Below are 16,581 nucleotides of genomic sequence, written 5' to 3' on the forward strand. Positions count from 1 at the left end.
CGGGTCCACAGAGAGAAGTTTATTAACAAAAATAAACCACAGGTTAAGCGCTTTCATCAAACAGAATGACTTCATCAGAACAAATGACATAAAAACTCCCAGGTTTAAATAATCAAAACTTTCAATTCATTGGTACAAAGTTAACCAATACTAAACATTAGATACCACTTCTCATGAATATCAAGCCACTAAAATAAATAAAATAATCATGGCTGCACAGGTAAAAACCACACTCTCCAAAGCCAAGAACACAGCATCCATGGGACTTGACAGCATCCCAGGCTACGTTCTATATGGACTACAGAATGAACTGGCACCCCACCTAAGCACCATGTTCAATCATAGCCTCACCTCAAGCTTTGTGCCCACTGAATGGTGCACAGCGACAGTTATCCCACTTCACAAAGTGGGAGCCACCACGGACCCCAGAAATTACCACCCCATTAGCCTAATGAGTCTGGTCTGCAAGGCCATGGAACGTATCATCATAGGTTCATAGGTTCATAGGTAGGTACTAGGCTATTGGCCCTAGGGTCTATATAAGTCTAGCCAAAAGGAACCCTGGCTTTCACCACCCAAGAAAATTATTTTCCTGTGCCACTGTTGAGCAGAGCCACAGAAGTGATCCCCGGGGTGAATTTCCTATCTCCCATCCAATAATCAAGATTTTTCTTGAAGAGTGCTAATGAGGAGCTTTGTTTGATATAGATCGGTAGTTTGTTCCAGAGTATGGGAAGTCTCTGGGACAGAAATCTATCCCTCCAGCATGTTCTGATTATTGTGGTAACAAGGTTTAGGCCCCTAGAGTGTGTAGCTTGGAGGGATTGGGATTTCTTTAAGTGGAGCATGTCCAAAAGCTCTGGGTTTGACATAGCTTTGTATGTTAGGCAGAGATTGCCTCTGAGTAGGCCATATGTGACAGAGTAAAGCTGCAGTTTTTTGAGACGGTCTGCGTAGGGCATCTGTTTGAGGCTGGTAATCCTCTTTGTGAGGTATTTCTGCGGCCTTTCCAGTTGTTGTAGATGTCTTGTGAGGTGCATACCAAAAGGGGCATTGTACTCTATAATGGGTCTAATGAGTGACGAGTAGAGAGGAACAATGACCTCTTTTTTCCTGGATGAGAAACCCTTTGTGATGAGGTGTGTCAGGTAGAAGGATTTCCTGACTACTGTGGCAATGTGATTATCAAAGGAGAGACTACTGTCCCCCTGTGTGCCAAGGTCTCTTATCACACTTTCGGTGTTAAGACCCATTATAGAGTACAGCACCCCTTTTGGTATGTACCTCACAAGACATCTACAACAACTGGAAATGCCGCAGAAATACCTCACAAAGAGGATTACTGGCCTCAAACCGATGCCCTACACAGACTGTCTCAAAAAACTCCAGCTTTACTCCGTCACATATCACCTACTCAGAGGTGATCTCTGCCTAACATACAAAGCTATGTCAAACCCAGAGCTGTTGGATATGCTCCACTTAAAGAAATCCCAATCCCTCCGAGCTACACGTTCTAGGGACCTAAACCTTGTCATCACAATAAACAGAACATGCTGGAGGGATAGATTCCTGTCCCAGAGACTTCCCATACTCTGGAGCAAACTACCTATCTATATCAAACAACGCTTCTCATTAGTACTCTTCAAGAAAAATCTTGATGATTGGATGGGAAATAGGAAATTCACCCCGGGGATCACCTCTGTGGCTCTGCTTGACATGGGCACAGGAAAATAATTTTATTGGGTGATGAAAGCCAGGGTACCTTTTTGGCTAGACTTGTATAGGCCCTAGGGCTGATAGCCTAGTACCTACCTATGAACCCTGAATTCAGGCACTTTAAAAAGACAATCCTATTAAAACTATATGATGAGCTCTCACAATTAAACCACAAGACTTTCGGCTACCATGTAGCCTCAGTCATCAATTTTGCCATTGAGTTTTTCTCCCATCTAACAAACAGTGCAAACAACTAAGTCCCATTCAGTACCAAATATACTGACAAATGTAAATGTAAGCCTTTTTGGTAGAATGCTGGCATTTATAAGCTCTATATAAATACAAAAAATCTAACTAAATCTTATAATAAATCAGAATTTCCATACATCGAACACTTTATTAGAAAAAGCAGCAAAATGTGGAAGTTGCCATAAAGATGATCAAAGTAGAATATGAATTAAAACACCACATATCAAATGATTGACAGTGATCCCAGCAAATGCAAGATGCTTGATACAAATTTGCCAAAACTACTTGAACAATGGAAGAGTATTTGTCTGCCTCTATTGTTATGTCACTTCAGAGTTAGTATGTAAATGTCTACAGGGGGAGCAGGGGGCTTGTCCTACTGCAAAAAGCCTTCTTCCATGATTCGCTGGAAGCATATTTGGCAAATTTGTTTTGCTGCTTTTACCATTGGTGATATTTGTGTAGATTTATTGGTATGAATCCAAATTAAAAGCATTTGAAGCCAAGTATAATCATAATTTTTTTTTAGTTATATCAAACAATTAAGAAATAGCACTCAGCAATGCTATGAACAAAGTCATAATGAATGCTATGACTTAATTAATCATACCCTAAAGATACTTCTAATATACTTTCATATAATTTCATTGTCAACTTCACAGCAGATGTAGTCATTAATATTTCACAAATTCCTAAGCCCCTCCCCCAAATTATTATGGAACTTGTCCTAACTACACTGTCTAAAGCTAAAATTACTACAACAATATACCTGGTTGCTTAACAAACAGCACCAAACACACTCTTTCTGAATAGGGTACAGAACATGGTAAAATTATATCAAATATACATAGGAAGTTTATAGATGGTAATCAATACCTTCATGCATCTAGTTGCCATCCTGTACATACTTTGGAAGCTCTCCCTTATGGGGAATTGGCAAGGGTATCTAGATTATGTAACACACAAGAAAATCTACAAAGGGAATGGGATATCACATATAATATGTTTTTGAAAAGAGGGTACAGTGTGAATATTTTAGAAAATGCCCTTATGAAGGTAAAAAAGGAGAATAATATGGTAAGGAATAAATGTAATAAGGGTGAACATCACCATTATAAGAAATATCATCTGGCAACCAGTGATAAAACTTGTAAGGATATTTATTTTGTCTCTACATATAATGTAAAAAGTGGAGACATAAAGGATGTAGTGGAACATTTTTGGAAATTTTTAGTGAAAGACAAGGTGTTGATGTACATTTTGCCACAAAAACCTTTATTCTCCTATAAGATATGGTATGATATATGAAAGATATGGTGGTACATGGTAAATTTGTAATGCCAAAATTTTGTTTACCAAGACCACTAAGTGAATTTGGTACAAGATGTTGCAGTAGATGCAGTGTTTGTAGGAATATAGTTAGAACATTTAATTATATTAACAACATTAGGTTCACAGTAAGAGATAATTTTACCTGTAGAAGCAAGGGAGGTGTGTATGCTTTACACTGTCCCTGTGGATTATATTATATAGGTGAAACTAAAAGAGAGTTTCGTATTAGGTTAGGTGAGCACATTAGAGACATAAGACATAAAAGGGAAAATAAATTTATTGCCACACATTTTAGTGTTTATCATAATAGTGATGCTTCATTTTTAACAGGAACAGTTTTAGAAAGTGTGAAATGTCTTTGTAATGATGAAAATGCTTTGAAATATAACTTACAATATAAGGAAAGTATTTTTATTTTGAAATACAATACAATGACACCCTGTGGACTGAATAATGAAATAAACTGGAGGTGTCTGCTTTAAAACTTTTTTGAACATAATTGTTTAATTAATTGTTTAATTAATTGCTATGAGTATATATATATTCATTCTTTCAGTGAGAATGTATACTCTTGAAAGGTGGTTACACCGAGGCACTGGAGAATAAAGAATTTGCTTTTGGATTTGACTTTGGTTCCTGTTTTTTGATTCCTGACTTCTGAAGATTTTGCTGTTTTGGTATTGTTTTGGATCAGAGTTGTTTCTATCTGAAGGTGTGTGGAGTGGAGTTTGTGCAAACACTCTTTCTGAATGCCCGTAAAAGTATTCCACATAAGCACACACATAGTATATGTTCCTGAAGTAAAGACAAAGCTTATCATTATACAACTCCAGAAAAAGGACCCCACATCAGATGCTGGAAAATATCGACTCATCAGCCTAACAACCTTAACTTGCAAACCCATTTTGCATTTGATTTCATAAACTCTAATATAAAAATCTTATTGCTCTAGACCTGCAAAAATATGGTTTTGTCAAATGGAAGTCCTCTTTGCTTAATCTGGTAAACATATTCATGACAGTCACTGAAGCTGTTGACAGCATCTATGCAGTTCAAACAATATACCTGGATCTTACCAAGCATTTGACGCAATTCCCCATTTTGGGAAATAAACAAAGTGAAAGGTCTAAACGTTATGTTGCAAAATGGATAGAAAACTGACATATAGAATCTATATAGTTAAAACAGCAGGTGCCACCTCAGAAAGCAAGAAAGATGACTAGTGACATTGCAAACAGCTCAGTAAAGAGACCCCCTTCTGCTTGGCATCTACATCTTGGATCTCCAACCCACTAACCCAGACATATGACTAACTACGTTTGCTAATGACTGTGAGCTGAATTTTGCTGTTCGCTCAGAATCTGATATTGTCTTACTTCTGCAAGGGTTGAAATAAAATTAATGGTGTGTTAGTGCTGGGCTCAAACTAAATGTAAAAATGTGTAGCACTGCCTTCTTTGGTAAACTAATCTTGACAGAAGCATACCATATAGACAGAAGACCATTTCAGTCTGATATGATTGTCAGATAACGTTTCACTTTCATAGAAAACTCCACATTCTTTGGCCACCATGTGACAACAGTAGACAGAAAATCTTTCTGTCTAGCTCAATTAATAAGTAACGGTTCCTCATCCAAATCAAAAGATGTTATTATTCCTGCATACTCTACCCATATCAGACCAATTACAGATTATAGTGCCCCTTTTAGTATGTATCTCTGCCCAAACTGTCATAGTGTTAAAAAGACATTTCATATTCCTAACAAAAAATATCACCAGAACAAAGGCCCTCAGCTATCAAGACAGGCTTGAAGGTCTATTCCAATACTTGTTCTCCTATAGACTTGTGCATGATGATTTATACCTAGCATACTGTGCTGTTAAGGACCAGATTCTCCTTGATCTTTTATACCTCTACAAAACAAACGACTCCACAAACACCTAAACAAAAGACTTAAATCTCCATTAACAAATAAATACAGCAAACCAGAGAGACAGCTTTATTACTCAGTGCTTCCTCCATTTCTTGAATATTTTTCTGCTACATATAACAGAGATTGATACCCTCATTTCCTTTAAGGCAAACCTTGATGATTGGATGGATGCCTGTAAAATCAACCCCGGCCTGTTTTGTTTTGACTTCATGGAGGCAGAAAGTACCACAACAAGGTGGGTTTTGGCAAGGTGATTATGGTCCACTGACTGTATTTGACCTGAAAAGTCTATGAAGTGATGTGAATACTCAACAAAATAAAGCAACTCTTCTGCAGGATTTTAATAAGACTGTCAATCAGTAGTCCATCAAGTTTTGACAGATCTTCCTCCACACTCTTCAGTAGTGTCAGAACTATTAACTGTAACAGGCACTTCAAAGAATTTACCAGAGTAATGCAAACAATTTTTCCTGATCACCAGTGACTGCAGTGGTAGGATCTGTGTGTGTGTGCGTGTGCGCGCGCGCGTGTGTGTGTGTGTGTGTGTGTGTGTGTGTGTGTGTGTGTGTGTGTGTGTGCGCGTGTGTGCGCGTGTGTGCGCGTTGTCTTGAATATTGCAAAAATTTGTTCTTTTTGCACAAAAGACTTTATTTTTATAACTCCTGTTATCCCGTTCTTACAACACGGCACTGTAAAATAGGTACAAGTTTCTGTTCTTGAGTTTGTGTTTTTGTGAGATTTTTTTTACTGACATTTCCCATTTATGTTGTATTGCTACCACTTGATTTGTTACATTTAGCATACTAACACTTCATTGCCACCATAACAGTTGAGCACTAGTATTCATTATGCAGTGCATAAGGCTAAAACATTACTGTCTATAAAGATGATAAAGTTTCAGAAAAACTGATGAAATGTCTGAATCAGAAGCTGAAATTAGTTTACAGAGTGCCTTGACAAGGCTCGATGGGGTATGTGTTCAAACAATCACAGGCAGCTAAAGAAGAATTATTTAGTCATGATTTGGTATTTCTTACATTGTAACACCACTCTGGGACTATTTACAGATTTTTAAATATTTTTATATGCAATTTTTGAGTCTGACCACATGGGGTCTGGCACCTTGAAATAATTCTGATTGTTAGTCTGCCTCTAGGTATCCCACAATGCAGTGTTTGTCTGTAAAAAAATTACATCACGCAGGCCTCTTTCTTCCTAAAGCTCCTGTCACTGCACTGATTTTACATGCATATACTGCTCTCTTTCAGTCAGATTTAAGTAACATTTCATGCCGTTCAATAACTACTTAAAATGCAAACAGTGCAAATGTCACAGAAAAGACTTTCAAAGTGCTTTTTACTGCTGCTTCTTTTTGGAATGGCCAAATTGCAGTCTTTTGTGAAGCCTGAATTTGTATTACTTTGACTTATCTCTAATCTCCTTCACACCTAACTTCCCTAGTTGTCAAAGTGCTAAGGGTAATTTGACCTGTTACCTACTGTGATTGACAGCTCACAGCAAGAGGCTTGACTCATGCACTGTTTCATTGTTCTAGCCTTTATTTTCTGTATGGGTAGGGGAAGGACCAGGGAGCTGTGACATCAGCCTGCACGACCTGGTGTGTTTTTAAGACAGTAGCGGTGATGTCAGTTGGGGGGGGGGGGTAATGGCCAGAAAAATACCTGTATCCAGTGGCCTTGATGACATCAGTGAATTGGAGAGTTTTCCAGGGCAGGACAAAAATTTTTGAAAGTGAAACCAACACAGTACAGTAAGGTACTGTTCTAGTGGAGAGAAACAGCTCATTTAAAATATTTTAAATGCTGTATTGTTGTTTATTTATAGCAGGGACAGTAAATAGGGAGAAAAAAGGACAGAGAAGTTGAGCATTTAATAATAGAATCCCACTGTTGTCCTTTACTAAGAAGAGTAAAGAGGGCAATAAGGCCAGTTCTTACAGAGTACATTTCATATTAACTACGTACTAGCCAGTACTGAAATGTGAAACAAGATTGATTGGTACTGTAGCTTTAAGTCTCAAATTCAACATTAAGAGATTACTGGCCTTGAAGGATTCATTATACCACCCAGTAGTAGACAACAGTAGCAGACAGATAAGCACTCACTCTAATCAACAACTCAGACATTGCTTTAAATGGACAAAAACACATTTGTTGCAGGTATGTGTGGGAGACTAACTGTTTGAAAGGTGCAGCTCTATTAGAGAACATTTATGTTTATGTATGACCTGTGACCAAACCTTTGACCACATGCTTACTGCTTAATGCTTACTTGTAGCTCCAAAGCTGTCTGCTGTAATCTGAAAGGGTTCACAAAGTAATTCACTACTGGTACATATAAAACCAACTGTCACAGTGGCAGTCATGTGTTTAGGTTTGTAGGTGTAGAGGATGCACCCCAACTCTAGAATTATGAGAAGCATTGGTTTACATCAACTTGAAATGTTTTGGCAATGATGCATATATGCTCTTAAAATTTTCAAGATGGGGATACAGCTAAAGTCATATCTGTACTAACTGCCATTGGAATTTTTTGGTACTGTAAGTAATTTATCCACTTACCATTTTTGAATACTGTTTGTTTTTATTATGTACTTCTAGTCTTAGTTGTCTATCATTATGTTATATATTGACATGAAATTTTAACTGATGCAATGTCATATTTGATATATGTGCTCATGCTGTACTATACTACTCATTTCTTATTCTCAGTGTTATAACTTTAATCATTAGTTATGACATCTCATACCTAGTGAGGGAGACATAGGAATCATAGGAAATACAAGGCAACTGAGTATTGTGATCATTTACCAACCCTTATACTGTACCTCCATTTTCAAGGAGGGCTGGGTCACTCAAGCCAAGGGGGAATGTGTGAATACCCATTCAATCATCCAGTTCCCATTTGAAGGACTTCTGTTCTACCACTCCTTTCAGTATAAAGACCCATCAACCCTCTGCTCTGCTGTAGTTTCCCCTACCCATCTTATCTCATTCCTTGTCACTTATTTGCTCTCATTGTACGTATATATATTAAAAAAAAAAAAAAACAGTTGAAAATTTAACCATATATTGCCTACCAGGACTTATGTTATAATTTTTCTTTTTTATTATATCATGTTTTTATATTGTTTTGAGTGAACTGTTGATCTGTTTGATATACATTGTATGTTGATTGCATATTCAATGTAAATGCTTTTGTACTTACCATTGTACAATTTTTGTACTATATCTATGTTAAATGTTGTTGTATGTGGAGTTTTTCTCCCTGGGCCTCTGCTGAAAATGGGTAACCACCCAGTCAGACTTTCCCAGTAAACAAATGTAAAATAAATAATATATCACACAGCTTCATTTGCAATGGGAGTTTATTCCAGATGTGGGAAAGGTGCTATGTAATGAACATATCTCTCTACCATATTTTATTTATTTGATGATGAAGATTTAGATCCCCGGTTTTGGCATTTATGGGACTGTTTGATTTTTGGAATTGTAAGAGAGATATAGCACCAATGGGTCCATAATGACACAGAAGGCAAGGTGTTGACCTCTTCTCAGGAGTTTATAAGATATTGTTTAAAAGAGGAGTGCTTCCTGTCTACTCTGGTAGCTTACATTTTTTAAGCCAGTGATCATATTATTTAGGAACATTTGGGTTCTTTTTAGTTATTTGATATGTCTAGTGAAACACATCCCAAAGGGGAAATTCTATAATCAATGCTGAATATAAGGAGATATTACCTCTTTATATGTGGATGATATTTCTTTGGCAAATTAGCTATACTAAGAAGAAGGACACCATCAATACATGATGATCAAAGGAGAAGGAATTATCAAGCCAAGTTCCAAGGTCTTTAACAATATGAATATTTTAGAGGTGGGAATTGTCCATACTCTATTCTGGGGACAGGAATTGTCTACCAAATTTGACCATATTGCACTTTTTCACATTTCATTTAAGTGCATTTTTAGTACACCAGGTATTTAGGAGTATAAATTCTATCTGAAGATCATGGGTGACAGAGGGGAACATATGACTCCCAGTTTATAGTTGTCTACAAATCTGGCTAGCCAGATTTCTTAGTTCCTGGTCTATTGGTCAGAAATGTAAATGTCAAACAAAACAGAGCCCAGCACTGAGCCCTGTAGGATACTACTGTTCAACTTCAGATTCTCTGGTGAGGCACCTTCTAATTGCACAGTGTTTTCCTTGTCTTTAGTCAATTTGCAATGCATTTTACCACAAAAATATCTATTTATAATACATTAAGATCATTAAGTATTTTAGTAGTATGTAAGATGGTGTCAGACATCTTGGTCAGGACAAATTATGCCATATGTACATCACGCCCAGTGTTAACAACTTGTGTTGACCATTAAAAGAAGTTAACCAGATTTATTAGACAGGACCCTTGAAAATCAAGCTGCTGTGAGTCTAGACTGATGAGACTTAATATCATAGTTTTATCAGGTCAATTATAATATGTTCCATTGCTTTGCAAATGAAATCAGGCTGATGGGCCTATAATTCCCTGGGTCAGTGATGGGGCCACCCTTGTGGAATAGCATCATTACTGCTGTGCAGAAAACCTCAAGGACAGAGCCAGTAGTAAACTCAAGTTAAGTAATTGAAGTTCAAGTGCTAAGTACAATTTATTAAACAGCCAGGTATATTATCAGATCCCATGGAAGAAGTATTTTTAGTCTTGGAGATCTACTTTTTCTTTAGCAATGATGGGTTTATGAGAAATTCAGGGGTAAGTGAGCTTTAAGTATTTGGCTCTGGGTGAGATTCACACTGAATTTGATTACCAGTATGTTAGTGGTTCCTATGGGATCAGAGTAGGTTGTACCATTATGAATAAGTCCAGGGCAATGTTGGGTGTTATTTCTTAGTTTCCTAACATAACTTAAGAAGGATTTGTAATTGTCCTTAGCCTCAGATGATACCCTAAGTTCACGTGCTTCTTCAGTATAGCTAGTAGTATTTTTTAAGTTTATATTCAGATTTCTCATGTTATCCTTGATATGAGGCTATTTTGATTTGCTTTATACTTTCAGGAGTTTTTCTTTTCTTTTATTGTAGCATGCATTTATGCTGGTGAGCCAACAGGGTGGTTTGTTTTTAAATTTCCCATTATATTTAGACCTGGTTGGGAATGCCACTTCTATACATTTACCTAAGTGGGCAAAAATGTCTTGTAAAACTACCTGCTATGACAACATCTGGGGTGATGCTGCTATAAGTGAATTTGGAAACTTTGTCATAGAATTCATTGACTTTAGTACGTTTGAAATCTTTGAATTCTGAGATGTTGGTTTCAGTGGGTTTATAGATTTTTAAAACGAAGGTCAGTAGTTTATTATCTGACTTAATTGGTGGAGGAGATACCAAGGGAATAGTACACAAAAGGAAGCTATATTCATAAGGACCATCCCAAGAGTATTATGTCCTGTAATGGGTTTGTTAACTATCTGGTCCAGGGAGTTTTTGTTTATTAAATGTAAGAACTTTTGGGCATATCCTACATTGGAGGTATAGGTACCCAGTTTCTCAAAGTGTAGTTAAAGTGTCTACATATGATGGAGTTCATTGAATACATTTAGGAAACTGGCATGATTTTTAGGGAAAATAGAGGGTGTCCTTTAGCAGGGTATAAAGTAATAGTTGGACATGTTTAATGTGATTTCAAGCTCAATGAGCTCCATTTTTGGATCACTGGGAATATGTCAAGGGATGTTAGGGTCCCTAACAAATATAGAGGCATGGTAAGTTTGAAACCCAGATATGGGGGGAATGCCTTCTCAGTATCATCACATTATTTATTTGTTTGTTGACTTGTTTATTTTTTTCAATATATTTAATTATTCATGTATTCATTCATTCTGTTAAGTGGTTTGAACTTTCTTATCCTTGTTATAGGGCTGAGAATAATGTAGCAATTTGATTTTCCTGAAGAAAGAGCTGTTACAGCTTGAAAGTGCTAGACTGCTCTTTGTGGGAAATCTACTTTTCATGTTGTGAGATCCTACAAAGCACCAATAAGCTTTTCAAAGGTGATTATACCTAGTCTGATTTGTACAATATTTAAGTTGATCAGCTTTATAGGACTAGCATGAGGCTGTTGATAAGCACACACACACACACACACACACACACACACACACACACACACACACACACACACACACACACACACACACACACACACAGATAGACAGATAGACATCTAGATAGATAGATAGATTGATTGATTGACTGATTGATTAGTGGTTATTTTCACTGAATCACAGTTCATTGAGAATCACAGTTCATTGAATTACAATTGACTGAAACTCGTTTAATTGAAATTACATGTGAATGAATCATAAATGATTGAACATTTGTAAAGTAAAGAAGGAGTGATTCACTCTGTGTGCCTTTGTTTTCTCTTTTCTCAACTATTGTCTGACCAGGGGTTAATATATTTAGATAAGGGGGGTGTGGATTATCCTCTGATTCTGTGATATGAGTGTCAGTGAAATATATTTTCAGTCAAATTTGCTCAGTCATTTGTGAGTGTGATTCAGTCAAAATTACTATAACTACATAGGAAAAAATGGGAATTGTGGAAACAATATATGCAGAGCAGGAATGAGGTTTAAGAGGCAGGATTTAAATGAGCCATTTAATGCTTAACTGACAACGACTAGATAGATTATAAGTGATGTATAATGTTTGCAACTATAGTTGATTCAGTGGTGTCTGTGATGTATACTGTTTGCAGCTAAAGTGGTGTGATGTTTGTTTTTCATTTTTATAAATGTAAGATTGCCTATGTCATGTATGAAAATTTAATAAAGATGTTTGTTGGAGAAAAAATGTACATATATATATATATAATATATATATATATATATATATATATATATATATATATATATATATATATATATATATATATATATATATATATAGGTCACCATTTGAAAGAGCAAACAATCATATGAGCAAGCACATTCACCTGGTGTAAAAAAAAAAAAAAAAAAAAGCAAACATTCATTCAAATGGAGTTTTTGCTGCTAGCCTTTGTATGGGATCATGGTGCAGTAGGGTAAGGAAATTTGCTCTTACCCTGCTGTTGTGTAATCTTGGAGTTAGTATGTATAATTAGCAGTTGGGGGATACAGTCCCTCAATTAGGGGATGCGGGGGACTTGCCCCCTGCAAAATAAAAAGGTTTTTCTTTTTGCATTTTTGATCACTTCAGGTTTGCTCTAAAGTTATCATTCTTTGAATGTTTGCTCTTCTGCTGTAGTGTTGTGTGACTTGTTGTTCTCTGCCTAAGTATGCTGATATATGTCTGCATTTGATTTTGGATTGAAGTTATTCATTTAAGGTCTGTTTACTTCCACTTTTTATCTTTACTCATATTACAGAAGTGCATACTACCTTTGTAAATAGTATTTCTAACTGTATTTCAGTCCTGCAAAGCCTGTTAACTATTGTGAACAAATTTCTGAATATCTCTGCTTGAACTTTTGTAAATATTAATCTAACTGTATCTCAGTCCTGCAATGCCTGTTAACCTATTATAAACAAAGTAATGAATATCTCTGCTTATAATTAATCTTCTGTATTACCAGTTTGTATATTTCTCATTGTATTAAAATCTTCTTAATTGTAGAGCCTTTCTCCCTGGGCCTCCACTGAAAATGGATCTGGTCCAGCTGGATTTTGCCAGTAAACAAATGTAAAATAAAATAAAATAAATAAATAAATTACATTTTGTTTTCGTTTTTTGTTCTTTTTGGAGTTTTAAGAGGTCTTGGCTATTGTCAGTTAAAAAATAATTATTTTGCAGACAGTGAATCAGTGGAAGAATAGGAGAAATATCATTCCTCATTTAACTAAAAGCATTTCTTGGCATCTTTAGCTATAGTGATGGGTGACTTGCTCTTCTCTGCCTAAGTACTACTGGTCTTTTCCTGGAAACTTGGCTGCTTTTGAGTTGGCCCCCCCATACTATAAATCTGACATTGTACAGTCCTCCCAGTCTCATGTCATCTGCTCATTCTACACAGCACTGAGATAAAATGGGAAGTCCCTTCCACCTTAGTCTGTTAAACTTGAATTATCTTCTGTTTTCTACCATTCCACTTACTAAAAATAAATAAATAAATACTTGCACTTTATTCGGCTGCTTCTTTGTTAAACTTGAATTATCTTCTGTTTTCTACCATTCCACTTACTAAAAATAAATAAATGCTTTCACTTTATTCAGCTGCTTTTACTCTATTCTGCTTATTCCTACTTTATTTAGCTTTTTTGCTGCATATTCTTAAAGTGCTCAGTTGCATTTAACCTGATGTTATTCTACGCCTCATATTTCTGATTTAAGCACTTAAGCTCCAGACTAATTATCTTACATTAAGAAAGTTTGTGGTCTACACACTTGTGGCAGGAGAGGTAGCTTACACCCTTCTGAAGTGGAAATTGCTGTTTGAAGGCTTATTGTGTCTGCTACTCTGAAAGTGTCTTTGTTCTTTTTTAAGCACTTGGACTATAAACCAGTTAAACCATCTATTTTACATTAGGAAAGTTTGTGGTCTACACTCCTGTAAGAAGAGAAAGTAGCCTCCACCCTTCTGAGCTGGGAATTGCTGATGAAGGCTTATTGTGTCTGTTATTTTAAGTGTCTTTTTCTGGTTTGAGCATTTGGGCTCAAGACCAGTTATTATGGATTAGGAAGGTTTGTAGTCTACACTTTTGTGGCAGGAGAGGATAGCCTAAGCCCTTCTGAACTGGGCATTGTGTGTGTAAATGTTATTGTGCCTTTATTTGGTTGGCTAGAGGGTTTGGTTGTTTAAAATTTGAATCTCTACGCTTGGGGCATTTGGTGATGTTTGGTATCCACAATACTTGAGCAGAAGGGTGGGAAGAGAAGTGTAAATACAATTTAAAGCTGGAGGAAAACTCTCTCATACAGCCAAATCTAATCCTAAGGAGGTTGTCACTGACACTTGTACCATTCCTACTGCACAGGGAAAGACCCTACAGATAAAACTACTTATACCGAGGCACTTATAAGTAATCTTCCTAAAACACTAAGACCTCCTGCACAGTACAATAAAAAAGGGTCCTCAGCCATCACATAAATGCTACATTAGGGAGGGTGGCCTAATGGTTAAGGTGTTTGCCTTACAAATACAAGGTACAGGGGTTGAGTCTCACAAGGGATAATTGGCTAGGCTTAAAATGGCTCGGAAGGCAGTTAGCTTAGTACTAATCTATGAACCTCTATGAACCTCTATTAAAACACCACCTACAGCTACACATAGTAACAGTGTATCGAATGCCTCTACTGCTAAGCCCTTAAGGCAAACCAGAGTACAACCAAATTTCCTGGTCATTGATGATTCTATAGTGAGGCACACCAATGTCCCCCTCATCAGACTGCGTAAGGAGAGTCACAGTTAGCTGTCTTTCCAGCTCTAGGATCCATCAAGTCACACAGGCTCTCAGGTCATTGAATCATAGATACCAGTATGACTCTGTCATAGCTTATGTGGGTGTTAATGCCCTGAAACATACCTCCCTTGATTATATGAAGCGAGACATGATCAAGCTCACTGTTTATGTGTCTCCGGCAAGTTTGAGCCCAACATTGACAGCATACTACCTACTCAAAGGATGATCTCACATTACCAATAGAAAATGATTGATTTTAGCAACTGAATTAGCTTCTGATGTCAGTCCAAGGGGTTACAACATTTAATGGCCTGGGATGACATGGTTGACAGGTCACGCTGCTTTGCTGGTTTGTAGATATTCCCTCTAGGCTTTCAGACATGGGCAAAGACCTCTTCCCCCCACCCCTATAGTGCTTTTCTTAGGCAATGCCAAACTGATAAACCTCCCAACTTAATTGAACCTATGAAGGAATATCTGAAGGTGGTAATGCTCAATGCTAGAAGTTTTAAAAACAAACTTCACTCCCCACAACCTTTCCTCTCCCTGGAGAGTGTAGACATCTGTGCAGTAATGGAGACATGGTTTAATGTCATGGAGCGTACCCTGGCAGTGCAAAGTTATAACACCTTTTACACCTTTAGACCAACTACTGTATAGCAGGGAACTAAAGGGGGAGAAGTCTCTGTCTATATTAAAAACAACCTCACATCCAGACTAGTTAAAGTGTATAACCCACTGGAACTCAGCCAAGTGCAACCCACCATAAACAGGGTCTTGTACCATATCCTTGCAACTTATAGGTCCCCATGCATGTCCCAGGAAACCCATGCTACCAATCTCAATGTACTAGAGTCCCTTACCATTCAACCCAATACAATCTTCATAAAATATCTCAACTACCCTTCTATAGACTGGGAATCCTACACCACTTTTAATGTACAAGCCCAGCGATTCCTAAACTTCATTAATACTAACATCCTAGAATAGTTGATCCATTCCCCTACCAGGGGCATAAAACATCCTTGACTTTGTACTCACAAACATTGGGGACCGATGTTCCTCACCCAATTTAATGTCCTCATTCTTCAAATCTAACCACAAGGCAGTATTGCTTGAAATACAAATTATGTCCAGGGACCCAGCAAAAACAAAAACCTTTAGGAACTATTCCAAAGCTAATCCTTCCCTACTAAGTGACAGTTTGACTAAATTCCACCAGTAAACACCATAGCATATGCTGAAACAAAATCCTTGTACAGCCATTTTGACAGCTATACAGAGTGAGATGTGCTCACTGATATTAAGAATAAAACAAACTCAAAAGACAAGCCAGCCTGGTGGAATCTCAATATCATTCAGTTACACAATAAAAGAAAAAAAAAATCTTGGTGAAGCGTAGGAGGAACAAAGCCCAAAATACTAAAAAAACCCTGACTCATCTAAACAGGAAGCTAAGAGGGTTACTTAATACTTAATACTTTAAAGGCTAAATTTGAAGAAAAATAGCTTTTCAGGCAAAGGACAACCACAAAGCTTTCTACAGCTATGTATGCAGCCTCAAAGGAAATATGCAACAATGCACAGAACATACTGCAAATGGCATCACCTACACTGAACTAGAGGCCATTGCCAACCTTTTGGCTGACAAGTTCATCTCAAATTTCTCCCCCCGATAGTCCAAAGGAAATACAGCATACCACAATCCCCCAACCATTGCTATGTAACAAGTCTTCAGTGCAATTTCCAAGGCCAAAAACACTGCATCAATAGGCCCCTCGATAATATCCCAGGATGTTTACTAAATAGCATGAAACATGACTTTTCTGGTCCACTTAAATCACTTTTCATCTGGAGCCTACAGTCAGGTTTTCTGCCC

The 16,581-nt window shown here is 37.1% G+C and overlaps 1 protein-coding gene across 1 annotated transcript in view; it reads left to right on the top strand.

The window, feature by feature from the left end:
• The first annotated feature begins 6,146 nt into the window (after positions 1-6,146).
• LOC122810640 (extracellular calcium-sensing receptor-like) overlaps positions 6,147-16,581 on the top strand; it is a 121,482-nt gene continuing 111,047 nt past the window's right edge. The window contains exon 1 of the mRNA XM_044082213.1: positions 6,147-6,203. Within this exon, the coding sequence (XP_043938148.1) occupies positions 6,147-6,203 (57 nt within the window). The remainder of the gene's footprint in view (positions 6,204-16,581) is intronic.

Source organism: Protopterus annectens, chromosome 9.part0, assembly GCF_019279795.1.
Source record: "Protopterus annectens isolate FY-2018-M chromosome 9.part0, PAN1.0, whole genome shotgun sequence".
Taxonomy (NCBI): domain Eukaryota; kingdom Metazoa; phylum Chordata; order Ceratodontiformes; family Protopteridae; genus Protopterus; species Protopterus annectens.